The sequence below is a fragment of the Saimiri boliviensis genome, chromosome 10 (genome assembly GCF_048565385.1).
Source record: "Saimiri boliviensis isolate mSaiBol1 chromosome 10, mSaiBol1.pri, whole genome shotgun sequence".
NCBI classification, from domain to species: Eukaryota; Metazoa; Chordata; class Mammalia; order Primates; family Cebidae; genus Saimiri; species Saimiri boliviensis.
The window spans coordinates 98,376,295-98,401,001 of NC_133458.1; the positions used below are offsets into that span (position 1 = coordinate 98,376,295).

A 24,707-nucleotide genomic window follows, 5' to 3' on the forward strand; every position below is an offset into this window, starting at 1 on the left:
TTTCCCACAGCCAATACAGAAATGTCAGTGAGGGACTCTAATGCTTCTGTTTAGGATCCATGCCCTACAAGAGACCAACTTTTATTGCTGGAAGGTAAATCCAGCGAATGGCCAGTCCTGTACTATGCTGGGGTTCCAGCTGGGGTGAGTAGATTCTGCTAGCATAGTAAGGCTGGTGGGAAGCTTGCTGCATAGACAAAAACAATGGTTGTCACAGTCTATTAACTTAATAGCCATTCTCTTGCCTTTATATTAATAATATTACTTTGGGTTATGCAGAAAAAAGCATCATCATCTTTGTGGAGTGTTATATAAGCATAAAAATTTATTATACTTACTACCTCATAGTTGGGCAAAATAAATATGTGAGAGATTAGATAATTATAATTGTGATGACAAATGCCAAGGAATAAGTAAAACCTGCTCTCTTGTTCTCAATTTTTCAAAAATGCAGCATAGAAACACCTTTCTGTCATCATCTAGCAGGCTGGCAATAAAACAACTTTTGGTCAGGACCCAAGGTACAGTCATGACCCAATTGATCAAATCCAAGAAGCCCTACGAGGCTTCATCAGGGGTATAAAGAACACCCATAACCCTATTTCCCTGACTGGAAGATTCTGTAACAAAAAGCAATTGGGAGGGGCTCAAAAACTCTACCCAGTCCTACAGAGAAAAGAGGTATGACGACAACTCCTCAGGGGCAACCGAGGTTTATGAAAAAGGGAAAACGAGGCTCCTCTCAGAAGAGTAAGAGGATAGCATCCCTCTGACAGTTTCAGTTAAGAAAGCTCAGATGTGCAGTAAGTGTTCTCTTCTCACTTAGAGAAATGGGAGCATGTGCATAAGAAGCAACAGGGCGCAGATGAAGGCTGAGGACCAGCATCCTCCCTGGAATCACAGCCAGCCCCTGGGCATTAGTGTGCAGCACCTCGCTCAAGGAGCATGGGTGCCATCATCATAACAGACACTTGGGCTTGCAGGTGTCTATAGTCCCAGCTAAGACAGAGACTGTTTAAAACTCACCTTTCCAATATTTGATGCCCTGTTAGTATGTTGATGATGCTACAATGCTAGGTTAAGAGTTCTTCCTAATTCTTTCTTAGAGAAATACGTGAAGTAGTTCTCTTTCAAACATGTACGGAAAATTTACCGCATCCTGGGTGGTAGGGTAGGCACTGGGGATAAAAAGCAAACCAAGAGCAAGTGACCAAAGCAAACCAAAAACCCTGCCTTTATGGGGCTTATATTCTAGCTGGGGGAGATAGACAACAAACCTAAAAATAAATAAACTATACAGTGCTCGCATGGTGGGAAGTGCTAGAGAAAAAGGAGGCATGGCAGGGAGTGGGTAGAGGCTGGAATATACAGGGGACGCTTCTCTGCAGGGCCCTGGGCTGTTGATTCTTTGCAGGTGATAACCACAGAAATCCTCTTGCTCTGGTAAAGACTACCCTCGCCTGTGTGAAAGGTGGGCTATAAAGAAGGGAAAGAGAGAGCCTGCGTGATCACAAGAGTGGGATTCAGCCCTGGGCCACCACTCTGCCACATCTTGCCCAGTTCCCACCTCAGTTTAGATTTCTGTGCCCCAACCTGGGTAATGATGTTAATAAAACTTGCATCCCAGGTAGCTCATGGCACATTGTGTTGACAGGTCTCATGGCTGTAAGCTGACCTAAATATATGTTTAGCTTCATTTTGAATATTAAAAAGCTCACATTTTGGTTTTATGCTTCCATTATCACCTATTGATTGAGCATCTACTATGTGCTAAACGCTGTTCTAGGTATTGCAGTGAGTAAGTATCTGTCCTCATGGAACTTACATTCTAATGGAGGAGATGAAAAATTCAACAATAAGTTGAATAGGGGAAGATACCAACAAGAAGGAGATGAGATACCATTGAATAATCGAGACATGAGATGATCACATCCTGAACTGAGATGTCTCTCAGACAAGTTGAACTGAATTCCTGACCATCTGTGGTCACTTATAGAGCCCTTTCTATAAAGGTGTCATGGTAATAAATTGATATGAAAATCCAATTATGGTTTGAGCCTTTCTAAAATGTTGAAAGAGCAGCTTCCTTTCTCTTACTGACAATCTGTTGTGTGGACAAATATGCACACACCCTTCCATCTCCTAAGGGTTTCTATTTTGTGGACTGCAAAAGTGTTATTCCAAGTGGCATAAAAGAGTGTGTGCTTTGGTTTCCAGAGTCCTTAGCTATTTATTCTAGCACTGCTGTTACATTAAAAAAAAAAAAAAAAGTGGTAAGGATCACATACTGGTAGAAATATGCATAATAATAACAAATAATAGCATCTTCTTTTCAAATTAGAAAGTGAAGCTAATGATATTATGATATTGCTGTTGGGCAGTATGTTTGCCTGGGAAGGACAGGTAGAGGGATCCAAAAACATATTTAGGGAAGAAACACCCCATGCTTTTCGTGTTCAAAGGCACCAGGTTCTGAGTAGATACAAGAGTCTAGAAAATGAAAATGTGGCTACATTACACTGCAACACCTTGGGGAAAGAAGCCTAGCAGATTTGAAACTGAGAAAACTACAAGCCAGAGTGTTGCAAGTGCTAATGCTTTCTCACACAAGTTCCCGCCTCAGCATTGCTGATTTGACCAAACAGTTGTCTCTAGCCCAAGTGTCTCCATGGAGTCGGTTTAAATTGAAAAGCAGCCCAAGAGAAGAAGTTCCTGGGTATGTGGATATGAATCCCGCTAGTCAGCATGGCAAGGAAACCAGCTCAACAACACTTTCACATTATACACTTCGGGCACAGACTTTGTGGACACAACAAACTTTCTGTGTGCAGCTCAGTACAACCGGACGTAATGTTCACTCCATATAACATGAGATGGCTGTAAACACCACTCTGAGAGCTGCTGCGTTGCGGGCATCTAAACTGTCAGGAAAGCCTGCCAGCCAGAGACAAGGTTTCCAAATAAGTTTACAGCCTCCACTAGCGGTGGCTAGACAAGTCAAAAATCAAATTATTTGGCATGGTTTCCCATTGAAATCAATGGCAATGAAGCTCACTTGGACTATATATGGAACAGCTTTTATAAATAAGGACCCCTTAAGGAAATGCATACTACTTCAATGCTTCTCCTTAGAAACTTGAATATCAAGCTAACTTCGATTAACACATTTTTTATTTGTCTTTTGTTTGTGTGTGTGCTTTCAAAGACAATAACAGCAGCAAAACAAACAACCTGGCAGGGAGCTAGTTTTCCCATCAATGCCCTTGTTAGAAACAGAATGTCTAGAGAATATTGTTGGAGAAAAAACGTATTTTTAAACCGTAGAGATATCTGATGCCAAATGTCTGATGAAATTACTATCTGGTCGTCATGGAAGGTGTCTTTGGGACCTGCCCTTTGACTGGGGAGTGAGCTGTGAATGTACAGCTATCCCTGCAGGTCCTGACTGGAGTGACCAGCAGTTCATTGATGAAATCTTTTTATAGAAAATACCATGTATTTTCAGGTCGCCTCTCCTCAATACCCAAAACCAGACAGAACCCAAATGAAGTGAATGAAATTCATAGATCTCCATCCATCAGGGCAACTGGAATTCTGGCCACTCTATTTTGCTGTTCAAATATTGCAAGGAAACTCTAATATCGTTTCTGCCCCCAACTTTTTCCACAAAAACCTTTCCTTCTAGTAAGTATTTCTCCACCAAAAAGAACTATAGGAAATATCAGAATTTCAACTGGGCCAAGGAGAGAAAAGAGAACTTAGCAGCCAGAACGCATGTTGAATTTTAAGGGTTGGTAAGTTCTTGGACCACCTGCCCAAGTGTTTTCAAGCAGTTTGCAGAGAAAAGCTCTTCCTCCAAAAAGAGTCCCTGTCTGGGTCCCAAACTTTTCTCCCTGGGCAAAAAGGATCAGAAACACCTCATTGAGTTTTGGGCCACCATAACTGACTCATCAAAGAATGTCTCTCCTTCTCCCCCCAAAAAGCATGACTTGGAACAGCAAGGCATTCTAAGACAGAAAGACAACCCTCTCTGTGTTGGAAGGAAAGTAGCAGTGACTGTAATTAACAGAGCAGCAGTTGTGGAACTTCCAGGGTTGTATTTAAAGGGCCATGCAGGAACGGGGTGAGCAGTCGTGACTGCGGCTGTGTAGCAAAATAAGGATGGAAGCGGGAAATGGGGCAGGAGAAGTAAATAGATGTACTTACAGCCCGCGGAGCCGAAGCCAGATTTTCTCGATCTGTTCCGGTTGTAGGTATTTCAGAGAGTTACTCTCAAATTCTTCAATCTCCTTGGTTGGGGACTCCATAGCTGCAGGTGACCACTGGCGGTGAAGCTGAGAGAGTTTGGGCTGTCCCCTCCCTGTCTCCTCACCCAGCCTGCGACTCCCAGCCGGCGCGCGTTTCCCGGGCACTTTCTCCGTGCGCTCCCCCTTCTGCGCCCCCCAGACTCGGACTTAGAGTAGACTCCGATCTCGAGCAACCACAGCCCCAGGTGCGCCCCGGAGCTGGCTGCGGGAACCAGCCATGGTCCCGGGCTAGGGACAGGGACAGGGACAGGGACAGGGATAGGGATAGGGACTGAGATAGCGATTGGGGTCGGGATCGGGATAGGGCTCCTGCTCCAAGAGAAAGCACCTCGGGTCTATCCGTATTCTCCCCCTACCCCCAAACAAAGAAGCGATCAGTGCGCAACTAAAGGGTTTGGAGGAGAAAAGGAGTGACTGGGGAGAAGAGAAAATGAGGAGGCAGAGGAGGAGGAAGAAAGTGAGAAAGGAGAGAAAAGCAGCGGCGGAGCCCAGCGGGAGCCTGCGCGGGGCGGTGGGGCCTGACCCGGAGGCCGCACACCGGGCTCCGCCCCACGCCCCGCTCGCTCCCTGGCCGCGCTGCCTTCGAGCCCCTCTGTTTTCTCTCACTTACCAGCAGCTCTGCTGACAAGCGAGAAAACTGACAAGTGAGAAAAGTCGTCTGTCAGCGCCCGGGCTGGCGTCTGGGCTGGCACCACGGGCGCGGAGGGAGGGAGGGGCGCGCGGGCACCGCCGTCTGCCGGGCACACGCTCGGCTCCGACCCCGGCCGGGCACACCGGCCCCCGCAGGGCAGCCACTGCCGACCCGCGGGGGCTGCGTGGGCCCCCGGAACCCGCACCTCCGAAAGAGCTCGGCTCCGCGCGCAAGTCGCAGGGAAGGGAAATCCGTCTCCTCCCAGGGCTGGGGCACGCAGCAGCCGGGAGGCTCCGGAGGTTCTGCCTGGAGGTCCCTTACAGCCTCACCCTCGGGCCCGCCACGCAACCGGGTCCATTTTGAAATATTAAAGTGACTGACGGGGACGCAGGGAACTACACGCCACACTGGGGTTTTCTTGCTAAAAGGTGTGTCTGTCTCTGTCTGTCTGTCTCTCTCTCTCTCCGCCCCCCATTGGAAAAAAAAGGAGAAGATGTGCGAGCAGTGAGGGGGTAAGTTTCTGCACATAAATGCTGATCAATGCCACAGGCTACTCAAGGGGGTCCCTCCTGGGTGCTGGCTGGGTGGCTGTGAATGTTGATAAAGTTTCAGCTCCACAAAGCTGCACCTTCACTGTCAGTGTTCCCCTAGGGCATGCACAATGTCAGTAAATGCTCTGGAAGAATGGGACTAGGTATGAAGTTGGAAGTCAGGGAGGGAGGACAGGTGAGAAGAGGAACCAAAGACTGGGAGGAAAAAGATCCATGCCCAAGATGATAGCCAGCAACATCACAGAAGGGGCCGCCAAACTCCCATCTAGGTGAAGCCAACACCAGGGGCTATTTCAAACCTGGATCTCAGCGTTCCTGAGATTCAGAGTGCCGCATGCCCCATACAGTGTTTGTCCTCAATGACAGGTAATACTTCCATCCACCACACTCTCAAAATTATCTTTCTATCCATCAGATAATTGCCTGACTCCCAAAAGCAAGATAAACTTACAAGTGAGGACGAGTTTTTCTTCACTGTTCAAGTAAAGTTTCATTCACCTGACTTTTTAACAAAGGAATAAAATGGTCTCTAAATCATAAATGTTCACCCACTTCGTAATTGGCACTCGTTTTTTTAGAAATTAGAGGTGAGAGTCATGAGGATGGCTTGGCTGGCCCTATGCATTCTAGCAAAGAAGGTAGTACCTCAAGGTAAGACAAAAGACCTGTTTGAGGAAAAACAACTTACCCGCTTACCTGCCAAGTAAATCACCCCATTAAAGTCAGCCTTTAAAGGTTTGTGGAGGTGCATACATTTTCACTGAGTTAAGGTATTATTACCCAGCGATGGTAACATTAAGCAATATTTTAACATGGAGTTCATCTATCTGAATAACACCAGTTACCCTTCCAGTGTTCCCCAGCAGAGAAACAGTATCCTGAGGGAACAGAATGCCACAAGAGGACATTTTTATAGTGACTTGCTTTGAGAATGGAAGACAGGAACATGGTCCCCAAATGAGGTATTTCCATTAGTGTGTGTACTTTGGGAGGGCCTGCTGGCAGAATGTGGAAGCATAATAATAACAACAACAATAATAATAATAATATGAGGTAGATACTATTATTACCATCCCCATTTTACAATAAGAAAACTGAAGCACCAGGAGACTTCCTAGACCAACTAGAGAGAGAACTGAACTAGAGAAGACCAGAGTTATGTCTGATTACCTTATTCTATACAAATTTATCCCCCTCACAGAGACCCATTTTCCACATCTATAAAGTGATACATTTAGGCAAAAAGATTTTTATGTTCTTTTTCCCTTTATGATTCTTTGAGGTCATCTGGAGAGACTTGGAAAAACAAATTGCCAAGAAGAGAGGAATGATGCTGAATTCACACTTTAACTATGTTACAGTTTCTCTGAGTACTGGCCTAGGATGAAAAGATACAAAGGAATAATAAAGGGTGATACTTACCTTTCTGCTTCATAAAACAGCTGTGACTTTTTCCTACTGTTAGTGGAATTTTGATTGTCAGAGAAAAGCAAATTTTGGAAGAAAAAATAAAATAGACTTTTGCTACAATTAAACAAATGAGAGAGAAAAAAACAAAAATCTTTTAAAAAGTTTTTGAAGCTAGATTTTGTTTCATTTTAGAAAATTTCTTACAAAATTAATGTGTATTAGAAAGTCAGTAAAAATATGTTTGCTTTATTTAGAGCTATAATAGTCTATAGATCAGGAAGGAACCCAAAAGATAATAGAGTTTGGAGGTTTTCAAATTTTTTAAGCAACAGAGTATTTTTATTTTAAATAACATCTTATAAGGAACTCAAATGCATAACTCGGCTTCAAAAAATAAAGACAGAGCGACTCCAATTGAATGGGGAAGGGAAGTAGTTAGTTCTCAGGTACATAGTCCACTTCTGCCTCCTCCTCTTTACCCCAGCCCTTAGTGCCCAGTGCTCCCACTTTACAGATGAGAAAACTGAGGCCAAAGTACCACAAAACAACTAAGGATTACTTGCTCCTAAACCACATTAGAAAACAACTTTGTCTTCTGTCTGCCAACAAAATGTTACTATTTTTAGATGCATCATGTTATTATGTCACTCAGATTGTGTTCACTCTTCATCTATCACAGTCAAGGTATGCTTGATAGTTGCAACACCACAAGCCACAGTTTCTACTGGCATTTTGCTCAGAGGCAAGCAAAAAGAAAGAGATGCAAACTGACCTGGTAACGAAAAGTCTAAGAAAACACAAAGCCTCTCACAACTTTACTTTACAGGTTAATTTCCATTGTTTCCTCCTAACCCAGCTTTTTTAGTAAGACTGTTTAGGAAACATTACATGGTCAAACATCACTAAATGCATATAGCCATGCATACATAAATATATATATATAAATATATATATATGTGTGTGTGTGTGCCTGTGTGTGTGTGTGTATATATATATATATATATATTTACACACACAGGCACATACACATGCATATATGCATGCATATATACCTATAATCAACAATTTAAAGTACTCCTCCAAATACACACAGAGTAACTGAAGTCTACGTACTAGCAAACATCTGTACTATCAGAATTAAGTGTCATGAAAGATTAGAAAGAAGGTGAGCTACCTGTCCCAGAGTTCAAGGGGAAGCTAGATGTTAATCTGAAAAAGGAATAGGAATCAGGTTGCAGGCATGAGAATGACCCCTCTGGTCTCTTTCATTGCTAAGATTTCGTGAGTCAATAATAATCACAATAACCACAACTACCACCCTACCAGTTATTGACATTGTCTTGTGCCAAGCACCATGCCAGGCACACCACAGGTTGTTCTATTTCATCCCCAGTAAAATCCTTCACCATAGTTTTATAATGCCTATTTACAAGTAAAGACAGAAAGGGCTCCAAACAGTCAGATAAATTCTGCAAAATCATACAGCTAATAGGTGGCAGAGCAAGTTCCAAACTAAGACCAGAAGGCAAAGCTCATTTTCTTTTGCCTTTGCTATACCCCCTCCCTGCAGACACACAAAGTCTCTAGAATAAAGAAGTATATAATAGAGAAGGCAGAGAGAGGAGCAGCAGCAGATGAGGGGGGCATTCATGCTGTGGGGAAACTGGGAAGGCTTCATAGTGAAGGTGACATTTGAACTGGACCTTGAAAATGTATGGAGTAGAAATTGTTTGCAATGAAATGTAGGTGGAGGCAGGTGATTCCAGAAAGAGGCCGCTGCATGAAAAGAGACACAGAAATGTGATAAGGAGTGGGGTGTCCTGCAATTCATGAACAGTTTTTGTGTGGTTGACTGTGAATGACTTTTTTTCCAGAAAGAGAAAATGCTGGAAGGGTCAGCCAGACTCTTGTTGTCATTGGAAAAGTGTGGACTCTCTCCTATAGATATCAGGGAGCTATGGGTGCATCTATACAGTGGGAGGCATGGCCACATGTGAAGGGTACCTGCTGCCCTGAGTATGCCAAGGGCATTGTGCACAGCTCTCCAGGAACCTGCCACAGGAGCATGCAACAACTATGGTGCAAATGATAACCAGGGCTGCAGAAGAGAAATCCAGTGACCAAATGCAAACAAGTTCCTCAGCTTACAAACAAGGAAGAGTAGAAAAAGGAAAATAGGCAAAATCAGAAAAAGCAAAGCTTTTTTTCTTCCATCTATGAGATGATGACTACTTGCTTTGACCTCCATGAAGCCAGCCTGTGCCCTTGATCCATTTATCACGACTTGGCAGTGGCATCATGAAGAGAGTCTGCTGAGGGGGAAATTCTAGAGACACATTTAGGGCATCAGAAGTAGCACCGCCAGGCACAGCGGCCCCTTCTTCCCGCCCACACCAGTTGTGAGGCGGCCCCCATAGTGTTCTGTCAACAGAGGCTGTTCTCTCTCACTGGCTTCCTTTGCGGAGAAAGAGGCCTCTTTGGCGACACTGTCACCCTGCTTCTCCCTCTGACGTCTTTTCTGTTTGATTTTATAATTTGGGGCAGACTCTGTCTTGGGAACCACCTTCCCTATAAAACAGAGGTAAAAGAAAAGGCAGAGGACTGGCTAAGCCCTGAGGTACCCCCACTAAAACCCCCATCTAAAATGGGGCTCTGAACGGCCAGAATCTCAACTTTATGACCAAGTAGTGGCCCAGAGAGGTGAGAAGAGAAAGAGATGGAAGAGATAGGGCAGCTCAGGGGCAGGCTGATGTAGCCTGCATGCGACCCACAGTTTCTACCCCTCTCTCTGCCAGGATCCTCCCGTTGTTCCGATAGAAGCAGCTCAGGTAATCCTCCCAATAGAGGTGGCACAGGCAAAGGACAGGACTTGGAGGGGTACTGCCTCACCATGCCACCGGGGACAAGATCCTTCTCTTCTTTGGCCATGGCTGGGTTGGGCTCAGTGACTTCTGGATCCCTTTCCAATGCTCACATACCCTAATGTTCCATCAACAGAGGCATGGTTAGTCTAGCCTGGACTAAGATTTTCGTGGACCAAAAAAAGCTGCAGGAAAACCTGAGCCTGGCCCTCCAGGCCAGATTTGACTAAAATAGACATAATCTAGATTGTCCAACCAGAACCATTTAATCCCATCCCCGTGAACAGAGTGACTGACATGTGACTGGAGCCGATCCAGTTCTTGTAAGAGATTTGATGTGGCCACAGGAGAGAGATGGTCTATTTCTCTGTTCTCGGAGAAAACAAGCCATATGGCCTGAAGTTGTCTTAGCCATGGGGTTATCTTTTCCACCATGTAGAGAGAATGTACCAGAAAAATGACATGAGGGCTGGGAGCAGTAACTCATGCCTGTAATCACAGCACTTTGGGAGGCTGAGGAAGGCAGATCACTTGAGGTCAAGAGTTCAAGACCAGTCTGGCCAACATGGCAAAACCCCATCTCTATAAAAAATACAAAAATTAGTTGGGCGTGGTGGCACACGCTTATAATCCCAGCTGCTCAGGACGCTGAGGCACAAGAATCACTTGAACCAGGAGGCGGAGGTTGGTTGCAGTGAGCTGAGATCATGCCACTACACTCCAGCCTGGGCAACAGAGCTAGATGCCATGTCAAAAAAAGAAAAAGAAAAAAAAAAATGACATCAACACAGAGAAAAGCAGATAGAAGAACTGGAGAGACAAAGGGGAAAAAATGTGAAAGGATTCATTGAGCCCCTTGATCCTGCTATTCCTAAAGTCAGAATACCCATTGACTTTTAGGTTATATGAACCAAATAAATGTAACCCACCCATTTTTTTTAACTTAAACAAGTTTGAGTCAGATTTATGTTACTGACAACTAAAAAAAATCCCAGTCAATAATACAATTCTTCCTTATGAGGAAGAATGTTGTAAGGAGCTTAAAAAAAAATGAAATAAATAAAATTAAAAAAACAGGGCCAGGTGTCGTGGCTCACACCTGTAATCCCAGCATTTTGGGAGGCCAAGGCAGGTGGATTGCCTGAGATCAGGAGTTCAAGACCAGCCTGGCCAACATGGTGTAACTCCATCTCTATTAAAAATACAAAAAAATAGCTGGGCGTGGTGGCACACGCCTATAATCCCAGCAACTCGTGAGGCTGAGGCAGGAGAATCATTTGAACTCGGGAGGCAGAGGTTACAATGAGCTGAGATCGCACCACTGTACTCTGGTGACAGAGCAGGACTCTGACTCTAAATAAATAAATAACATATGACCAGTGCCTTGTACGTTGGAGGTTCTTATAAAATAGCTCCTCCTCCATCTCATCCATCCGGCAGGACACAAGGGAATGGAAACTGGAACATTATGCAGTGGTCTAGGGGTGGGCAGAGCACCCATGATAAATAGAAAAAGCCTGTATTATCTTACTAAATAGATATACCAATAATTTTGTTTCAGTTACATTTTGATAATGACCTATCAAGTCATTGCTCTATCACATACATTAACCCCTCAAAACAACCCTGAAGTGAATGAAACACATTATAATTATTATTATTACCTCCAGGTTAGAAACGAGGTGGCGAAGGTCCAAGAGGCCTGCCGGCTTCCCCCGGGCTGGTCTCCTCTCCTCCAGGTAGCGGCAGGGAAACAGGACAGTGCAGGCCTCCTGACTTCTGGCTCTGTGGCCATTCTGCCTCTCAGAACACACTGCCAACCCAGCAGAATAAACTTGGCTGTACTAATGAAATTGAAATTGTTGTTCACGTAAAACTGCTGATGCTACAAGCCAGCCAAATTCTGACCCAAATGTACATAAATCAGCGGGTTGTTCTTCCTATCACTGTAAAGCAAATTTGAATATGGAAAAACCTCAGAGCTGAAAGGGATCTTTACCCAAGCTCCTCATTCTTCAGATAAGGAATGAGCAGCTCAATCATATGAAGTCACTGCACAAGTTAGTGGCAGAGCTGGGGCCAGAAGCGATGTCCCTGAACTCCCAGGCCAGTGCTCCATTGTCTCTAAACTTTCTTCTGTGGGATCAAGAATGGCTCCCACTTCCAGCCGAGGATTAGATCAATAGTTTGCTCAGTTAAGAAGAGATGCCCCCTAAAAATCATAGGCTGTTGGTAAACATGTCTTGAAGAAAGGTGGTCTCTTGGGGAATTGGTAGAACTAGAGAAGAAAGGCTCCAGGAAAGTGGAACAATGCCCAGCAGCCCAGATAATAACAAAGAACCTGACGTGATGGGTATGAGAGGGTCAAGAAAAGAACACTGAGCAAAGGCTGGATATGCAGATGGAAGGGGCGTGGACTGCCGCATTAAAGCTTAGGCTTGGCTGGGCATGGTAGCTCACACCTATAACCCCAGCACTTTGCAAGGCTGAGGCAAGAGGATCTCATGAGGCTAGGAGTTGGAGAGCAGCCTGGGCAACATGGGAAGACCCTGTCTCTACAGAAAAAAAAATTTAAATTGGCCAGGTGTGGTGGCACACACCTGCGGCCCTGGCTACTAGAAAGGCTAAGGTGGAAGGATTGCTTGAGCCCAAGGGTCAAGGCTGCAGTCAGCCATGATCACACCATTGCACTGCAGCCTGGGCAACAGAGCAAGTCTCTCAATCTCTCTCTCTCTCTCTCTCTCTCTCTCTCTCTCCCTCAAAAAAAAAAAGAAAAGAAAATGCTAAGGCTTTATACTCTTGCCAATAGGGAAGCATTAAAATTTATTGAACAGGTGTGTAGGAGATGCAAAGTGGAAGTTTGATTTGCAAAGAAGGATTTAAAAACAGGATTTGTGCAGGTTGTTTTTGAAAGGCCACCAAAGGTGAAGATTTACAGATTCTTATCTCTGTTATCTGGGGGAAAATAATCTCACAAAGCAAATAAACACTGGAATCTTTTAAATTCATTCAACTAACATTGGCTAAGTGCCTACTATGTGCTACACGCTCTGTGATACTAGGTATGCCATGGTTAATTAAAATACTCCAGTTTTGCACCATGGATCTTCAATCTAACTGGGAAAACCGATACTAAACAGATTATAAAACAACAGGTACATCATTGCAAAGGTAAAGGGTACTGAAAAGAAAAACAGGGTGCAGTGCAGAGAACAAAAAGGATGGGATTTATTTATAAATAGGGTGGCATTTCAGCTATGTTGCTGTGTAACAAACTATCCTCAAATTATAGTGGCTTTTTAAAACAACCAGTTTTTCTCTCTCACGATCCTGTGGGTTGGCAGGTAGTTCTTCCGTTGGTCTTGTTTGGGGTCTGCCATGCAGCAGTAACCAGATGGCAAGTCGGGTTAGACTATCCAATTCGGTTTCACTCACATGTCTGGTACTTTGGCAGGGACAGCTCAAAGGCTGCGACCTCTGTCTTTCTCCACATGATTTCTCCTCGTGATCTCACCATGTAGCTAGATTAGGCTCCTGTATATGGCAGCTAGATTGCAAGTGCAAGTGTGCCCAGAGTGGAGAAGCAGAACTGGCCAATCCTCTTACAGGCTAGGCCTAGGACTGGCACAACATCCCTTCTGCTGTACTGGGTTGGTTAAAGCAATCACAGGGCTAGCCCTGATTCGACAGAAGAAATAAACCCCACCTCTTGATGCAGGGTGTGGGGAGGGAGTGACACAGATATTTGCAGCCATCTTTAATACATACAAGTGGTCACAGACGGCCTCTACAAGCAGGTGACATTTGAACTAAGACCTGAAGGAAAAGGAGACAGCCAGGTAACAGACAAGAGAAGGAGGAAAATATTTCTGACGAGGGAACAACTTCTGCAAAGGTTCTGAAGCAGGGAGAACCTTTTGGAGTTGAAGGGCTTAGATGGAGCTAAGTTGGCCGGGCGTGGTATTGGCTCATGCCTGTAATACCAACCCTTTGGGAGGCGGAGGTGGGAAGATCACAAGGTCAGGAGTTTGAGACTAGCCTGGCCAACATAGTGAAACCACATTTCTACTAAAAATACAAAAATAAAATAAATAAATAAATAAATTAGCCGCCCATGGTGGTGGGCGCCTGTAATTCCAGCTGCTCAGGAGGCTGAGGCAGGAGAATCACTTGAACTGGGGGGGCAGAGGCTGCAGTGAGCCAAGATCGTACCATTGCACTCCAGCCTGGGCGACAAGAGTGAGACTCTGTCTCAAAAAAAAAAAAAGAAGGAGGTAAGTTGTGGCAGAAGCCATGTGGCAAGGGGAGAGGGGCCTGTGATGAAGTCAGGAGGCAGGTGGGTGGGGACAAGGGAAGAACCCAGGGACCCATTCAACTATAGTCTCCTGGAGGGCAGAGGTCACAAAGGTCTTGTTCACCACTGTCTGCTGTCCCCCTGACCTTCCCTCCAACCCCCCATGCCTAACACACCAATTGACCAATGACCAATTGGTCTTCTCAGGCAAGGACTGTGAAACTTATTTCATTTATGGTACAAGGTTAGTGATTCCTGGCACATACATTATACTCAAAGAGCAAACCTCAGACATGGAAACAAACTTGAGTATCCTACCAGACCTGAAGATATGGGGCTACTCGGGGAAAAGCAAAAAGCACTGCCCAGAGTTACTTTTCAGTGCTTAAAGGGTTGACTTTCAATTATTTGATAGCTGCACTTTTCAGTTATCTGGCAGAGAATTACTGTTCCTTGCACCATCCAGGTAAGTGAAATGTTACTTTTCACGCGACTCAGCTCACAAAGGGAATGAGAGATATTAACTACTCCTGAAAGTGTTCTCAAAATCGTCCTTGGGGACATCTAAATGGTTCATGCTAGCCCCTGTGATTCTCAGAAGTGAAAGGATTTTATGACCCAGGAGAATAAAAGAATAGCCTATCTAAGAATGCCTTCCACACACATTTTTAACAGATTCATGCTAATAAAACAGACCCTGAAGGCACTGTGATTCGGCCCATAATCCTTCACTTGCAGACAGGCCCATCAGAAGTTGACATGTGCATATATTTCTACTCCTGAGATATAAACTGGCTTCTATGAAACATGGAATGGGACTTGATTTATGGAGAGGCATGGAAACTTATGGACACAATTTAAAAGTAATTAACATGGAAAGCCAATCTTAGCAAAAGACTCTCAAACTGCTTATGTGCTGCCAGTACAGCCATGGAAACAGGTGGACTCTCACACGTAGAGCTACGTGGCTTCCCTGCTGCCTTAGTTAAATGTAAACGAAGAAATGAAAATTATTCTACTCAATGGGATTTAGGAAGCACTGGGAATTTTAACAGAAGCACTGGGAATTTTAACAAAAGCACTGAAAGTAAAGAGTGCTGAGTCCTTGAAAATAGTTCCTGTCAAGTCAATTAAGACCCTGTTAGAAACCATTCTGCCTTCACTATGGGCAAAGCCAACAGAGCCTTCTGAATCAATCAGAGTCTTTTTTTTAAAGAAATATTTCATTTAATACTTTCCCTCCCCCACCCAGGCATAAAGAGCATTTGTGAAAATCGGTCCCATTCTCACTCATTCATATAACACAGCAGAAGTACCCACTGCGTTCCGTGCTGAAATCAGGCTCATTTGTCATGGAGTTTCCTACTGATAATGGGATATTTCCTATACTCCTATTCTATACAGAATTCAATCTATCAGAATCCAATCATTCTGTCAGAACAGTATTTCGCAGTTCCTAAGGATGCTGCTATTTACCTGAGACTTTTGACCACTTTTTCTGTTCATTTATTGCCAGATTCATCTGTCTCAAACAGTATGCTGGAATTAGTTGGTAAGAGAGGAAATTTTAACCCATGACCTTTTCAAAACCCCTGTCTTCCACAGTGAAATCCAACTTGGTTAAGGATTTATTGATAGAGGCCTGGTCATTGACCACTGGTGACCTCGGGAGATTTATTTAATAATTATGGCTTTTAGAAGCAACGTTCACATCAAAATGAAAATGTGTTTATGTCAAAACATTGGCAGGAAAACTTACATCATTCAACTTTATTATAAATCTGAACAGCATGTCATTCCACCACTACTGTCTCGTACTGAAAACCACTAGTAATAAATGCATCCTCATAAATCACTTAAAACATAAAGAAAAAAAACACTCAAAAAAAAAAGCTGCAGAACATTTCAAGGCAAAAAGAATTCTGAAAATGCAGTGATTGGACTTTTTTAATATATCAGTTAAGCAGGTGTTTAAATTTAAGAGCTTATCAGAGTTTGCTCTTCAAAAGTACGTTTGAAGGCATGATTCTGGGTATCCTGGCAGCTGCCTCACACTGCATCCGTTTGTGCTGCCTGAAATACCAATCTGCTGGCTGAGCCCACCTCACTTGCCATTCACAAGCATTTGGGGCCAGGCTTTTCTAACCTGCCTAGTCCACCAAGGCGGCCAGAGCCCTGCAGCGGCAAGAAGGCCCCATTTGTCCCAGCTACTGCTACCCACGGAGCCAAATCAATATCCCATCAGACGGCGCTTTGCTGGCAGCAATTGCAATTGATAGCGCTCCCAAGGCTCTGTGACGTTGCTGGGTGTTTGCAAAGCAGAGGAAAATCCTTCTCTTTGCCAGCAGTTCTGACCTCATTCCAGGGAGCCACTCGCCTGTCTTTAATCACCCGTGAAATGCTGCAGGGAAAAGCAGCTCCGAGGAGAGGCTGCAAGGAAATAACCTACGGGGATGACCAGATGTGACTCATGCTTTTCACCTTTGAAGGGAAGGAATGTTTTGGAGCAGGATGGCACTCTAGCTTGCCTCCAAGGGACACAAGAGAGAATACCCTTCTTGTTCTCAACAGACAAGGATTGTGCAATGCAGCTGAAAGAAAACAGCCAACATCAATAATGCACTGGGGCACATGGCTGATATATTTTTCAGCTATCTGAGTAATTGAACAGTTGCCAAAATATAGCTCTCAAAGGCCATGTGTGGACAGAGCTATCACTGCTACTGAAAGGGCAGGTTTAACCCTGGATGGTATCCAGAAGGTATATCCCAAAGTCTCTTTTTTCCCCAAACATAAATACTGTTACCAACACTTGCAGTAGTAGTAATAGAAGTATGATACTATTTTATTTTTGCTATGTTGTATGTACTACTTGTTTTGCAAGCACGATATCCTAGAAAATCCTCACACAGAAGCTTTAAGTAACTTGATCAAGGTCACATAATAAGCAGCAAAACTGGATTTGAACTAAAGCCTGTCACCTACCTACAGAACCCTGGTGCCTCTCAGAAGTAGGTATTTTTGGTGCCAGTTGAGAGGCTAGCTCTACGTGTCTGATCAACAAACAGCCCTCAGACTCAAAGCCCTCTGACGATGGTACTATGACTTTGCAATTAACAACCACTTCAAGCTATCTTTAAGCAGCTTTAAAGATTTAAGGATGAGGAGACAAAGCAGAGAGGAAATCACCAGTCCAAGGCTACAAGTGCAGACAGTGGCAATGCTAAAATAAAAAGGAGCCTGCAGTTCTCATTATAGGAACTGCTTCAATCATTCATTTGAGGGTCTGCATGGGCCATGCTATAACGGTTCCCAAGATCTCAGGGAGTATGTACTGCATAGCTTTCACAGGGAGGCGATGCTCTCTTCACAAGGGTTTCCAATGGCCAAAATAAAACGTCCAAGCATGCTGAGCAACACATGGAATCTTGGAAGCAGAGTCAGGGACCCCAGACAAGAAACCCTACGAATCACAGACCTGGGAAACTCCTCTATCACCACAATCCATTTTCTTGTTTTTGCCTCAACAGTATTTTCCCTTCTCTCCACAAAGAGTCAAGAGACCACAGTAAAAGTGTTTCTCCCTTGCTTCACTAAGGCAGGACAAACTAGTTTCTTGGTACCATTTTCTTGTCTTTTAAACTTATCCTGTTTCTTATATCTAGGTTTTTATTTCTTGCATCTTGTGAGAGATGCAAGAAATCAAAGGAAATGTTTTCCCGATACAATGCATGGAAATGAAGACGGGGAGCTGGGATTAAATATTACACAGCTGAAAATAATGCATGTAGCTAAGTGAGCCAGAAGGCTTATTGTTAATAATATAAATGAAATTAATAGTAAAATAACAACACTGCCACATTTATCTCCCTTAGGGACAGTCCTTTTCACAGGCTTCCCAAATCAGAGCACAGAATTATGCTGAGTGCCTGAAGGGCTCTGCCCTCTGTGATCTGTGCTCACCCTAGATTAATGAAGCATTCCTAACACCTGTGCTTACATTTTTTATGCTGCCTTCGCAGCCATCTCAGGGGCGGTTTTATCGGCATGGGGGCAAGCCTCTAAATTCCAGCAGTACCAGGGACTCGGAAGGCAATGACCTTGACATGCACAGGCTTTCTTCTCACCACCCAGGAAGCAGGGGGCTCAGCACCAATGTCAGCCAAAAACCCTTCTTCCACTCTGGAATTAATCATCATTTCAGAGTTTCCACTTCAAATCATTGTTTAGGAAAACCCAGAACAGCAGACCAATCATGAGGTTTGGGAAAGGTTTTAAACTTTCATGGATGGATTAAGGACACCCTTTAAAAATCTGCTAAAAGTTATAAACTTTGTCTCTACCTATTTAAATGAAATAGGTTATACTATGATTTGCACATATGTGTGTGTGTGTGTGTGTATATATATATATATATGTATATATACATATATATATATATATATATATATATATATATATATATGAGGCTCTTGGACCCTCCTGGAGCCCATCCAAAAGCTATTTTCCCCTAAAATCCTACTACAGTTCAATGACGTGCAAGCCAGCACACACGTGTGCATGTGATGTGTGTGCTAACCTAGTTTGCTCTTTTTAGCACTAGAAGAAAATGGCATAAACTAAAAGGGAGAGATAACTAACAGAAGATGTTCTTCAAAAAGGGAACTATTTAATGAGCACCAAATATATGCCTTGTTTTCTACCAGGCATGTTATATGTGTTCTTGCATTACATCCTCTTTACAATTGCATAACAGCAAGGACTGTGCCTTTCATATTCACCTCTCTATCTCCATGCCTTTCATAGCAATAGTGCTTATTGAATACTTATTGAATGAATTACTAGTATTTTGTAGATGAGGAAACTGAGCCTCTAGAATGTTAAGTAACTTATACAAATCAGAAAGGGAATAAATGGGAGAGGTGGAATTTGAACTCAAGTCCTTCCATGCAACTTTCCCCGGTGCCTCAATGAACTTTGGATGTAATCTTAGACTAAGTGAAAGACATGAACATAATAACCAAATTGTATGCTACGTTTGTGACCAGAGCTGTGGGAAAAAAAATGCAAAGTAAGGTCAGGGACTGGGAGTATATGGAGCAGGAAAGACACGTTGCAATAATGATCAGGATGGTCAGAGTTGGCCTCATCAAGAAGGTGAGATGGGAGCAAATACTCAAAGGAGGTGAGCAAGTGAGCAGAAGAGTAAGTCAGGAAGGGGCAGCAGCTGGCTCCATAGGAACAAGCCTCAAATGCAGAAGTATTAGCTGGTGCCTCAAGAAACAAGGTGGTTAATGTACCTGGAGCTGGAAGAGCCAGTGGAGAGTAATAATAAATGAGGTTGGAGAGAAAATGCGGGCTAAGCAAAAACCATTACCTCTCCAGTCATTGCAAAGGTGTGGGCTTCTTTTACTCAGAGTGAAATGAGGACTCATTGTAAGACAGAGCAGAGCAGGGACACGATGTGACTTTCGTTTATAAAGACCACTGTGGCTGCTGGGTTGAGAATCGACCATGATGGGGCAAGGGGAGGAGGGGAAAGTCCAGGTAGGAGGCAACATCTAGTTCCCAGGAAAAAGATGGTGGTGGCTCAGCCAGGGGGCAGCTATGAAGGTGGAGAGAAGTTTATTCTGGATATGTGAAAGAAGGGCAGACTTAAGGATGACTCCAAGGTTTTTGGCCCAAGGAACAAAACCAACCATGTTCAGGCTCATCCCTATCTTCTAAGAGGAAAGAATCCTGATGGCTGATTCCCAAGGCCCCAAGGCCTACCTTAGAGAAACAATAGGATCTTTTGCAGTTTCCAAAGATGGATCCTTTTGTTCATGAGAGAGAGAGATGCATACTCTGTGTAGCCTGTGAGAAAAGAGAAAGGAAAAGAGTTCCTTAAAGAGCATGTTTTTCATTGCATTTGAGTATTGTGAGGCAAGCTTTGGAAAGCGTGTGCTTTGAAATGTTCCCTCCCTTTGTGTTGAAGGCTGCATAATCTTTTCTCCCGCACTCCTGGATGCTGGGTTACCTGGACCTAGCCCTACTGGTCACTAAACCCCGAGGGCTCAAACAGCTTTCTAAAGCTAGGAGATCTGGGCAGATGCTGATTTCCCGGTGACCCAAATCTGACACCAAGGATGACAGGTCAGGGCTTCTCTCCCCTGTCCCCTGATCTCTGCATAAAAAAATACAGGCATTTCTGGCTGGCCTAGGCTGCCAGGCCCATGTTGAGCCATCAGCTCTGGACACAATCAAGAGTAAATCTGGAAGTCCCTTCCAGATCCCACTGCTCAGCCAGGAAGATAAGTCTGCAGGAGGTTAAAGTAGAAATTACCAAAGATTTTGCAGAGGAAAAGTCTCCCACTTAGTTGCTTTCAGGCAACATAGTTGCCCGAAACAGTTTTGTAAGAAAAAAATGTATTGCACATCTTCTGTGTGCAAGGCACTGTGTTGAGTATTCTTACCAGCATTGTCTTGCTGAATCTACACAACGTGTAGTTGTGAATTCAGCATTGCTTTTTCCTTTTTGCCTAGGGAAAGTTTAAAGAGGGTAAGCAGTTGGCCCAAAGTGAGCCACTAGTCAGTATAGATGTCAAACTTCAAAGTACAGCTTTCACCACAGCTGTCTCTAAGGTGACAGTCTGTCCTGTCTGCTGGGGACTAAGAAGGTTCATGGGATTTTCAGGTTTAAATGCAAGAAAGTCTCTGGCAAACCAAGGCAAGAGGATTGCCCTACCTGTCTTGTTAAACTCAAGTAGCACACAGAAAATGAAGTCATTTCAATAATAAGTAGAAGGGTATGTAGAATGACTGCCTAGAGGGTTCACCCTTCAGAAGAGCAAGCTCTTTCCCAGCCAGCTAATCTCCAGTCTTCTACAGTCACAAGACTGGAGTCCTTGGTGAGAATTTACAGCAGAACACTAATCCCCATTTTCCCAAACATTCAACCCCACACCAGGATCACCTCCTTCAGCTGACTCTCAAAGCAAGCTTGACACTTGTGTTTCCAAAATCCCATTCTCTTTTGCATCTGTTAGCAAACAGATGCAAAGTTGCAAAACGTCAACTGCATCTCCTGCTTTGGTCATTATAATTTATACTGCTGATTCATTTACCCAAGGACTCCTGCCCAGTATCTTGCTGAGGGAATATCAATGAATTCAGTGGCTTGGGATAAGATTCAGCTGCTTAGAAACATGGCGTTGCTTCTCCAGAGCCTGAGTTGCACCATTGACTAGCCCTGCTCATGCATTCCTCCCACAAACATTTATGCCAACATTGGGCCATGCTTGGGGCTATTATCTTTACATGACTTTATCAATTGGCAAAGGGCCCTGTCTTCATGGAGTCTCACGGGCATGGTGTCCTGGAGACAGAGACTGTAATAGACATCATAGAAAACATTATTCACTTCTTTATCATCCAGTGACTTGATCAAAGAAACTAGGAGCAGAAAATAAGCCAAAACAGTTGAAGTGTTGCCCTGGATCCTGTGGCTCTGTGCCGCTAGCCCAGCTGTGCCAGGGGCCAGAGGCCCTTGATGAAAGCTGCTGTGTGCTTTGGGATAGTGCTGCCAGGGTGAGCTCCGCACCAGATAGGCCTACTCTACACCTCTCTCCACAGGCCAGGAGCACAGGAAGGCACACCCCTCCGGATCACCTCTTAATCTCAGGGATAACACCTAAAAAAGGAGAAGGTTGAATAAATCATTCTGACCCAGGAATAGATGGTAAAGGGCTCCTCCTTCTCTAGCAGGAATTGTGAGCCACTCTGCCTAGCACTCGCTTGCTCATGCAAGTGCCCCCCATGGTAGTTGTGTGCTGGTAAATGTCTAACAACTGGTTCTCAAGACTGGAGGTGGGGGATGAAACTCTTATTTGTAGCATTTGCTGATACCTGCAGTGTAAATACTCCCACCATAGCCAATTCCAAGCTACCAACATGATGGCACTTAATAGAGAGTAGGGAAGAGATGCTACAAAGAGTAGTGAAGAGATGCTCTCCTCTCCAGAGTTGTCTCCAGCTCACCACCTCTCAAAAACCAACAACAAGAACTCAACCCCTTACCTTTAGTCATACTCTCTTCCAATTCTTTAACGAGGGAAGAGGGAAATTTCGTACTTGTAAGAACATGAGGAAGCACATGATATTTTGTTTGACTGTAGCGGAGGGTATGTGGATTTTTACTACTTTAAGTTCCTTCTCCCTTTACTGCTAAACAAGTTCGCATGCATGATTTCAGAACAACTTGGCAAACTGCAGTGAAAGAGAAGCAGCAGTTATTGTTAAGCAGGTAAGCAAACAGCCCCAGAGTGGCTAAGAGAGTGCCAACCATACAACTATATCTGAGTCCCAAACCCTGTCATTATTTCTTTACCTGTTTGTGCAAGGACCCCCTCATCTCTCCAGGGAAGAGTCCAGGGCTCCAGTCAGCAGTGAATGTGATGATGGGCTTCTGGCTTTAAGGCTTTCAGTGGCTTCCTATTACTCATAGGATGAAGTCCCAGATACATAGCACGGCACAAAGGAGGTCTTTGCCTTGTCCCCCATCTTCTCTCCTCACCAGTTCTGCAACTTTGTCTAACCTCCAACCATGCTGCTTGGAATTCCCTTGGCATGAGCAGCTCCTTCGCAGCTCTGGCCTCTAGCTACACCTTCCTCTTCCCCACTATTGGGGACACTCCTCCTTGTGCCCTCTCCCAGCCCCTGCTAAGATCTGCATATCTTTCCACTAATTTATGGTCCTTATTTCTGGAGAGAGCAATTGCCCCTCGAGACTATAAATTAACTCCTTGATGGCCAAGGTCAGACTCAATGTGTCCTCTAAAACATATAGGAAATTTGTAATAAATGCTTGCTGAATCATCCTATTTCATTACAAAAAATAGGCCTGCTTCTCAAAAAGAATTTTCCATGCTCAGTTTGCCGAAGACTGAAAGAAACCAAACATCCCACTATCGGCATTTCTGATGAGGGGCAGACCCTTGTCAGAGGGAAAAACAGTGTGAAGTCAGACAGCAATCAGGTTGTGTGCCCATGACTGGCAGCTCCAGCACCCTTCTATGGGTGGATGCGGAATCCTACCTTCATCCTCAGTCCCTTCCTTCCAGACAATGGCATTCGAGATGTGTCACGCTTAGCAGCCTAGCTTGCTAAAAGTGGTTCGTCCTCTGTTACTAAGTGCGCAGCTGCAGAGAGATATATGGGTTGGCTAGAATCATACCAGCCCAGACCTGGACCAAGGGAATGCCAAGAGGGACACAAAGTTCTTATTATATTTCTCCAGTCCACTTTGGGCCTCAAATATATGTGTGGCTTTTCTTCATCCTTTCAATATACCCAATATGATGCTTTTAGCATGGGCAATCCTTATCAATTTAGTTTACAGAATTAGAAAGCTGCTGCCGGGGAGCTTCTCTGTTTCCTGAACTTGAGAAACAGGGTGCCTTACACACTGACCATCCCTATGCAGATGTAAATATATCGTCCAGGCCTTCACCCCAAACTACACCTAAATGAACCAATCTGTAAGTAGACTGCCTCCAGAATAAGCAGTCTACTTACAGAATGATGTGAGCTCCCTCACACCTGGCTCCCCTCCAGCCTAAACAGGTACCAGTCTCCAAAACTGACCCCGTGCTTAGCCCGGTATTTCCCATAATATTATGTTGCATAGAATTAGTTATTGGCATCACAAACAAGGCCTTTGCTCAAATAAAATGCCAGGTTACAAAATATTAAGAGGGTATCTTTGCTACATGACATCTGAGAGCTTTAACTTGCTCCACCATATTATGAACCTCTAAAATAGGGTACAGTACTCAGTGTTTCCTAGACTTCATGGACCATGGAAAACCCCATTCAGCCCTCCTGCCTTTAGTGGATCATCTTGAAGCACTGATGTGCTGCCAGCATAACTTTGGGAACTGCGCTCTACCTTCATGCTCATTCAGTCACTAGGCAGGCGGTGCACTTCAACCAAAGCCAGGGAGAGGAAGTACTAGTGGGTTTTGGAAAATGTTTCTTACATCCCACATCAGAGGGTGAAGTCAGACAACAGAACGCTAAACAGAAAATCTTAAAGTATCTCCAAAACAAACTTCTCAAATCCTTAGTTGTAGGGCCATAAAGTGCATAAAATGTTGTCAAGGGAATAAACTGTTCATTTCCCCTGACATCTTGTCAATATTATCATGATGGAAAGAGTATAGGATTAGGAATTCGATATACATAGGTTCAAATCCTGGCTCTGCTGCTATTCATCGGTTCTAAATCTGCCTTTTGGGGCTGTATTAAGAATTATATGAACACTATTACATAATAATAAGCAATTAAAACATGTTTTAAAATTGTTATTTTTCTATGGCATGGAAAACACCTCACTATGTCTTATGAACATAACATATGCTCTATTTATATAGAAGCAATCGTCCTGTTGCAAGCTCTGGTATATGTCCTGGTCCAAGACAAATTTGTATTAGTTAAGGTTCTCCAGAGAAACCGAACCAGTAGGAGACAGACAGTCAGACAGACAGAGACTAGACAGATAGATAGAGACTAGATAGATAGATATATAGACAGACAGACAGACAGACAGACAGACAGACAGACAGACAGAAAGTTAGTCCTAAAGAGATTTATTATAACAAATTGGTTCACGAT

General features: G+C 44.0%; 1 protein-coding gene across 10 annotated transcripts in view; it reads right to left on the reverse strand.

Moving 5' to 3' along the window:
• PDE1C (phosphodiesterase 1C) overlaps window positions 1-24,707 on the reverse strand; it is a 572,342-nt gene that overhangs the window by 348,427 nt on the left and 199,208 nt on the right. The window contains exons 1-2 of one of the 10 annotated variants that reach the window (XM_039472938.2): window positions 4,918-5,016; window positions 4,207-4,309 (exon numbers count right to left, since the gene is read on the reverse strand). The exons of 8 other annotated variants lie outside the window; for them this stretch is intronic. In XM_039472938.2, the coding sequence (XP_039328872.2) occupies window positions 4,207-4,307 (101 nt within the window). In that variant the 5' untranslated portion in view covers window positions 4,308-4,309; window positions 4,918-5,016. Of the gene's footprint in view, window positions 1-4,206; window positions 4,310-4,917; window positions 5,017-11,424; window positions 18,396-24,707 lie in introns of those variants that run through there. One more of the 10 variants, XM_074379664.1, reaches the window with a different exon arrangement.